Source organism: Pteropus medius, unplaced genomic scaffold (genome assembly GCF_902729225.1).
Source record: "Pteropus medius unplaced genomic scaffold, Ma_sr-lr_union100, whole genome shotgun sequence".
NCBI classification, from domain to species: Eukaryota; Metazoa; Chordata; class Mammalia; order Chiroptera; family Pteropodidae; genus Pteropus; species Pteropus medius.
In genome coordinates, this window is record NW_024342473.1 from 20,458,396 (window position 1) to 20,466,934 (window position 8,539).

General features: G+C 35.1%; 1 protein-coding gene across 2 annotated transcripts in view; it reads left to right on the forward strand.

Moving 5' to 3' along the window:
* The window catches only part of DNAAF4 (dynein axonemal assembly factor 4), a 36,972-nt gene extending 34,011 nt beyond the window's left edge, over positions 1-2,961 (forward strand). For both annotated transcript variants that reach the window (XM_039865525.1, XM_039865527.1), the window contains 2 exons: positions 19-124; positions 1,740-2,961. In XM_039865525.1, coding sequence (XP_039721459.1) covers positions 19-124; positions 1,740-1,849 — 216 coding nt within the window. In that variant the 3' untranslated portion in view covers positions 1,850-2,961. The remainder of the gene's footprint in view (positions 1-18; positions 125-1,739) is intronic.
* The last annotated feature ends 5,578 nt before the right edge of the window (positions 2,962-8,539 follow it).

The window sequence follows — 8,539 nt, forward strand, 5'->3', positions numbered from 1 at the left end:
TTTTTTTTTTTTTGTAAGGCATTAGAATTATTGACACCACCTGTTGCAGACAATGCTAATGCAAGAATGAAGGCACATGTACGACGTGGAACAGCATTCTGTCAATTAGAATTGTATGTAGAAGGTAAGAAGTGTATAGAAATGTTTTAATACTCTGAAAAAAATGTCATTGGGATTATTTAAAATGATGACTTTTTAGGACTCCATTATTTTATATTTTCAGCATTTGATATATTTTTTGTAACTTACCTAACAAGAAATGATTTTGAAATATTTGAAAAATTCGTTGTTGTAGAAGGGAGTTAAAACAAGATGGGAACAAATTTAGGTCTAGGAAAATGCTATAGTATAAGACAACTTTTCTATGGAAAGATGTATGATAAAGGATATAAGTGAGTCACTTCAGATATAATAGAAATTTTAAAATGAGCTTTGGACAGACAGACACACACACACACACACACACACACACACACGCGCACGCGCTTAGAAATAACCAGTATACCACAATGTATGATCATTGCTTGTATCTGTAAGACTGTACTAAGATCTGTAACTCATTCCCATTTGTATAGAAGCCATGGCATTTATTTAATTTTTATCATTTTACATTTTTAATGTATTTATGGACTATTTGCATTTACTCATGTTGCCCCAAAGGCAAAATTTTGTAGTAGCCAGAGTTTTGTCCTCAACACTCCTCTTCCCATACCTCCCTACCCAGATGCCCATTCAACTTCCCTTCATTCAGGGCCTGAAGGCCTACCCCGTAATGATGCCTTGCCAGGGAATGTGCTCTGGCCTATAAAGTTTTATTATTTCTGATTTTATTTTTAAACTTTATTCTGCCATTTTTTGGAGATTTTTTTAACCAAAGCATCTAAATTAGGTTTATATGCCCCATTTTATTTTTAGTGTTTTATCTAGCCTCATGAGAATAAAAAATATGTCAAGACAGAAATGAAACATTGTAAAACAATCTTTAGAAATTATAATAGCATCATAGACTTTTTTGAGCTAAAAGGACCCTTCATTTTTAAAGATGAGAAGATGGAGAGTCAGAGAACTTTGATTTGTTCGAAGTGGCGTGGTAAATCAATTGCACTTAGAAATCAAGTTTCCATACTCTCAAAGAAATTCTTCCCACTGCTTTATTGGTAAAAATTTCGATTCAGTTATGTACTTCTAACAATTCATCCACAATGCTTTCCTTCTCAACCAGTTTTCCTCAAAGGAATTCTGTAGATATAACTACAGAAAAAAAAGCACAAATTATAGTATATGAATTATATAAAGTATGGATTGAGTCTAACAAATTTAGACTCAAATTTAGACAAATTATAGTATATGAATTATATAAAGTATGGATTGAGTCTAACAAATCTAGAATTTCTAAATAAGATGTTATTTATTACTTTTTCATTGAGGTGATAAAAATGTTCTTTTGTTATATGAGTTTTATATGAGTCTGTTCATGCTTTAATGAGTTTAAGCTCTTAGCTTATTTGTACTTGAATTTAAAGATAACTGCTTCGAACTGAACACTGAATGAACTCATAATTATTCTTGAAATCACTGAAAAATTTCTGCAGGCTGTTTGAGAAACTACCATGTGTGTGAAAATGAGAATCTGACACTTGTCTAGAACCATGTTCTTAGTGGTTATTTTTTTTAAATATTGTCTAGATAACACAAGTATTTATGAAATATTTTATTGATCATCATGCTATGTAAAATAGGCCTACAGGATTATGAAGCTGCACTTAAAATTGATCCATCCAACAAAATTGTACAAAATGATGCTGAGAAGATTCGGAATATAATTCAAGGAACAGAACTAAAATGTTAATAACTACTAGAAGCAACTAGGTATTGTAACAGGTATTGTTTTAAGTTTTTAAAAAATAACGAGGCATTAGGAATATTTGTACATACTATGGATGTGTAGAATCATTTTCTCTTTAGTACTCTAATTCTGTAGAGGGAAAAATATTATAAATGTATAGAAAATAATATGTTTGACTTGATGTCTGAATAAGTAAATCAAAATGAGAATAATTTAATTCTTTGCTTGACATTAATATATAATTTTAACTACATATTTTTCGTTACTGATTTCAGCTTGCCTTTATAACTAACAAAATATTTGTTGGCGTGATGATTACCAGGACATTTATTGATTCATTTTTAACAAAGTGGAAGTTTTAAATAAAAGATTGTGTTTGTAAAGTAATTTTGTTTGTAGTAAATATACTATTTAATTGTCTAAATGGTTGCCCTTGATATAATCAATAGTGATGTTTTCACTTATTTCCCAAACATAGAGAACCTTTTTTTAAAAAATTTAGTATGTCACCACAACCTGTTGTTTGACATTAGGTCAGTTCAACCTAGTACAATAGCTGTTTGGAAAACCTTATCTTCAACTTCAGACACTATCTGGTGCAGATATGCTGAAGATTGTTTTCTAGTACCTTCAAGTACATCAGGGGAAAAAGACAGTAAAAGATGAAATGTTAAATTAGAATATTATGTTATTGGCATTGGATTGTACCACTAATTGTGTTCCATCACTGTGATAGTGCAAACATTAACAAAAACAGTACAGCTTCCCTTTTTTTTTAAGGAAACCAAATTGGAAAAAGTTATTATAGTATTTGATCATCTGATGTCATTCAAGATGACTTTGGATTATAAATCAGCCTTAATGTTTTTTGTAATGCAAGACTTTTCTGAATGTGTAAGCGTATCCTAGTTCAGCAACCTTGAAACTTTTACTTCTACAAAGCAACTTTTGATGTCTGTAGCAGTCCTGTCCAGTTATCAGACCTTCTGATGAGGTAGGATTGCTTTTTCTTATAATCAATCCTGGTTTATTTGCTTGTCTTTACTTATAAATATAACCAAAATGAAGTTCTTGTGTGTCAAATACCAGTTTGACATTAAAAATTTGTTAACCAACCTAGTCTTTCCTCTGGCTCTTCCTATAGCCATCTCAATCAGAAAATAAAAGACTGTGCCTGTTAGCTTGGAGGAGGTAAAAGATGTCAATGTAAGAAATGTCCAGACCTGTAGAGAATTTTTATAAGAGTTTATTTGAGCCAAACTGACAACATATGCTAGGGAGCAAGATCTCGAATGCTTCAGAGAATAACAGTTTGCAGGTTTTTGTTTTTGTTTTTTTTTTTAATTTACATTTGAAATTAAGGAGGGAACTAAGGAAGATTACATGGAGGTAGGAGAAAGACAGGTGGGGATTGCATTATAGGATAGTTAACAAGATTGTGTGCTCTCTTGAGGGGATTAAGGCTTATTTCAAAGGTGTGTTAACTTAGATGTACAGACACAGTGGATAGGCCTTGCTTAAGGCCAAGGTAAACCTTTTACTAAAGAAATTATATGTCTTGGATATGACTACCACCATGAGCTGCCCCATTAGGAATTTATGTTCAGATCACCCTGTGAGGTTACTTTCCATAGAACCTCACCTTTTTTGGTCCACAAAGGGAAAGTCTTAAATAATTATTTATTAATATTTTTGATCCTATCTTCTAAAGTCTTGGTTTAAATGCAACAGGTACTCATTTGTATTCTTGAAATATTTGATATCTTTTAATCAATCTCATGATTTCCAAGGGACTTTTGTCTTAGGTTGATGTGGTGATAGAGTTAAAATATTGATACAGACATTCCCATTTCCTTAATGATGAAAACTTGCCTCCCAAATAATAGTGCTATTGTTAAAGCCAATGAATAAAAGATAAGAAAAAATTGTTAAGATAATTCTTTGATTTATTTTCATAGCCAGTTATTTGATTGAAATTAATTTCAAGAAACTGAAGAAGGGCCAAGTTGGGAATCCCTGTAGTAGAGGCCTCATAGTGTCCCCACCTTCACTTTTCCTGGCCCTATAGCTTAACAGTATAGATTGTCCCCAGCTGCTTAGAACATTCCCTGCCATAGAAAATTGCCCTGGAACTAATGATTAATACCTTTATGCTTACTGATCACAATCCTTCTGGTCTAGCATTCTTTCCAGACTACTCCCATCTTTGTTCTTTCTGATGGCACTGGAGGACCATTTTGCCGGAAAAATGGCTCCATAAAGCATAACAGACCCTTGGAACTGCCACATAGCCCCTGGAATAATGCTCAGTTTTTCCCTTAAATACTCTAAGCTGGACTGAGAAAAAAAATGCAGTTTTCGAAGGTGTTAACCTGCTGCCTTCTCATATCTCCAACGCTCTGTCAGTAAATGCTTATTCTAAATATCCCAACTCTCGATCTATTGGCTGAGCGGCACAGGCAGCATGAGCCCAGGATTCAGTTGCCTTCCAGTTACAATACCTAGTGAATAATGAACTAAATGCAGCCTTTACATAGATGTAAACTGGAGAGATCTTTAATCCCCCACTACGGTGTGGCGACCATACATAAATACATAGTGTACATGTTTATTAAAGCTTTTTGACAGATTTGGTTATGAACAAATATCAAAGCTAAAATAAAATTATTGCATGCTAAAGAAAGATCTCACAAGTAGCCCATTTTTGCAATCGATGCTTTACAGAAATAGGAAAGAATTTTATGACTGTTAGACTAGTTAGCACAAAGGAGCTTGTTTAGAGTTTGGTCAAGGAGAGGCCACTTGTCCCTAGCAGGTGTGGGGGAGGAAGAAACTTTCTTCTATCCTCAAGGTTCTTGCTGGTCTGATAATCAAATAGACATGAGAAAGATTAACAAGAGAAGATAACCAAATTTAATACATATATATTTGTATAAGAAGCCCACAAAGATGAGAGAGTCAGAGATCTCACACGCAAGAGAGGTTCAGAGATAGAAAGGGGGATGGAGGTATATAAGACACTCTCAGGTAAGGTGCCTTGGGGGCTTCAAAGGTAATTGCAGAATGATAAGAACAATGGATGTTTAGTAAATAGAAATTTATCCTGCCCTATAGATAGGTCAAAAAGGATTATCTCTAATAATTTATTTTAGGCAACACCCTTAATTCAAGTTCTTCTGGGTAGTTAAGGGAAGTGCAGTAGTTTCTCTTGAGCTCACAGGTAAAGTTGCTCTTCGCTCAAAACAATCTGCATTAACAGAGGCACATCTTGGAGTGACTCCTTCTGAACCCCCACACAAGCCAAGTACTTTCCAACAAACCTCATCCATGTGGGAAATAAGGGCAAAGTAATTTTACACGTACCATCTGGCAAAAATGTTAGTAGGCGATCTCCCAAGAAGCCTGACAACAGGGGTATGTTTCATTACATTATTAAATTATCTAGCTCAGTCTCACAAAGACTCATCAGGAGTACCCTTGAGAGCCAACCCATTTCCAGGGGTCATATTCACATTAACCAAGCTCAGGAGACTGAACAAAACAGATTGCCTACTTATTATTAATTCATAATCAAATTAATTGAGAATGTTCATGGGGATGATAGGTTATATGACAATTCATTTATCTTTATAAGCAGATGTATATGGTAAATCAAATCATAAGTTGCTTGGCAAACATGGAATGTGAACAAAGGAGAATTAGTTTGATGAATAGAATGTTTCATGGCATTGTGCATCCAATTCTACACAAGTCTTCCTTTTTCCTATAAAGTTTAGGATAATTCCCTTTGTTTACAAGCCTTAAGTCGTACCTTGCCAGAACTAACTTTCATGTAGTAACAACAAAACCATATTTATTCTTCAGGTTATTACCAAGTTACTAGCATCTTCTCTTTGCCATTACCCACAGTTTTTGAAAACTAATTTTCCTTTCTAAAATGTCTTAAAGGCATATGACACTAAGACCATCCTCTCAAGATAATCTCTTAAGTAGTCCTCCTCTTTCCCTGCCACTGCCAAATTGCTTGGAGACAAGGGTTCCCCTCCCAGTCCTCACTGCCATAATCAACCACCATGGTCCAGAAAGGCCTTGCTGCTAGAGATATATGAATATTAATACTGCTTTACAAGAGGTGCTGAAGACTGCCTTCATTCACGGTGTGTCAAGGTTCAGAACTAGTCACCCAAAGATGTGCTTCTGTGGTATGAGGATTGTTTGGAGCTAAGGGCAACTTCAGCTGCAGGCTCAGGAGAAACTTCTGCTCCTCCCTTGACTACCTGGAAGAACTTGAATTAAGGGCCTTGCCTATAAAAAGAGATGTTGAAGATAATCTCTTTTGACCTATCTATGGGGCATGATAAACTTCTATTTACTAAATGTCTGTTGTTCTTATCATCCAATGACCCTTTGAAACCCCCAAGGTATACCTTACCTCATCCCTAGCTCAGAATGTCTTATATACCCATGTTCTCTTTATGTCTGAGAACCTCTCCTGCATGTGAGGTCTCTGATCATCTGATGTATGCAGGGTTCCCATACATGTGTATGTATTAAATTTGGTTGTTTTCTCTCACTAATCTGTCTCCTGTCTATTTGATTATTAGACCAGCCAGAATAACCTTAAGGATAAAGGAAAGTTTCTCTTCCTCCACAATAGCCTAGCAGGTATAATTCCCAAAGCTGCCAAAGCCTTAGACCAATGTCAAACCCACCTTTGTGTACTTGCTTCCAACTGTGATGAGCCTATCTGTCAAGTTGGTGGAGATCTTCTGTGCTGTAGACCAAATCCACCTAATTAAGGTTGATGACAAGACACTAAGGGAATGGGTAGGCCTCTGTAAAGGTGACAGAAAAGCCCCGTAAATTGGTCGGTTGCAGTTAAGGACTATGGCAAAGAGTCTCACGCCAAGGAGTTATCAAGGAGTACTTTAAATGCAAGAAATGAACAAGTAAACTTCTCTCTTAAAAAAAATATTTCTTGGACTACTTTTGCCATTACTTAAAACATACTTCATTTTAGCCTTTTTAATGACCTATAGAAACATGTTTTTTATTTTATTTTATTTTATTTTATTTAGTAAACAAAACAAACTGCTTAATACAGTACCTAGTATGTAGTAAACTCAATAATTTTGAGCAATTATAGATATAAAAAACAGCTTTATTTGGTCAAATATATTGATTAGATTCTCGATGAGGTAAAACTATATTTCTGATATTCTTTTAGTTTTTAACTAAAAGAAGAAAAGGAACTAAACAAACTTTAGGAAGATAATAAGTTCTAGTTTTAGTTGAAGCTGGGAGCTCATGCTGTATTTCCAGTAATGAGGAATCAAGGAATGAAAGTGATAGACATGGTTCTGTTAAGGGTGGAAAATTTTCAAGTGAGCCAACTAGCTAAGTCAGCTACAGGGAAGAAATATCTTTAGATACCAGAAGTTGTCCTACTTGCTTGGGTGTGGTTTAGGAGGTGTATTGTATAAGATATGAAGATGGCCAATGTCTGCTTCTATAATCCACTTACTTGTTAACCAGGGTGTGGTACTAGGTTATGTATTGTGCTAATGGCCAACTTCTGCTTCTGTAATCTGCTTGCTTGTTCTAGGCTTTATAATTGCCTCACTCTCAAACCCCAGGGTTGATCTTCTCTAACCCTGCATGGTAGAATCAGTCGCTGGCCGGCTAATTAAGGCTCATAATTAATCTCAATTGGCTCCGTGGGTCTTAGAATCGTTTGCACCATAACAGTTTCATAGTGTAGCAGTTAGCACATCTGCTTTACACGCAGAAGGTCCTGGGTTCATGCCCCAGTGGAGCCATAGTCCATGGTCTATGGCCATGCCACCCTGAACAAGCCTGATATCTGATCTCAGCTGCTGAGCAGGGTCGGGCCTGGTTAATACTTGGATGGGAGACCACCTAGGAAGACCAGGCATGAATAATAATAACAAAATTTTAAAAAATGGAAGTGAAACTTCAAGCCTTCTGATAATTGTGTAAAGGTGGGAAAGTTTGCCTAAAGTATGTGAGTTTTTTACCTAATGGGCTTTAAATATTTTCTAGAAGATTGTTCAAACTGTTATCTGAAATGGAAGCTTTCTTTCTTTTTAGAAGAATTACAGAGCACTTTTAAAATTTTTGATTGTTTCACATTTTAGGGTGGCATGGTCCAAAACTGTGCTGCTTTATTTAGAATATCTCACATATAATGAATTTAATACTTTACAGTCCATACTCAAATCCTTTTTTTAGGTCGCTCTTCTGAATCTCAGTTCTGAATATACTATAAGTTGATGAATAATTCTGTGTTCGGCCTATCTATGTCTTTGATTTTATACAGTTGAGCTTTTTGAAGTCCATATTTCTTATTTAATATTACTCTGTAGTTATCTTCAGCTACATTTTCTGTTTAGAACTGATTACTATAAGTCAGTGGTTCTTAAAATGTGGTCCCATCAGAATTAAAATATGCTATATTTAAAAAAATAACCTTTGGCTCCATATCTACTTCCAGCTATTGCCCCATTTCTCTGTTCAGTATACAGCAAAACTACTCAAAAGTAGTTTCACCTTCGTCCATTCTTTCATAAACCTATTCCAATAAAGTTTTCCTCTCTACCACCTCACTGAAACACTTGTCAAAGTCTCTCATGACTTACACATTGCATAATCAAACCCTCTGGGTCTCAGTCC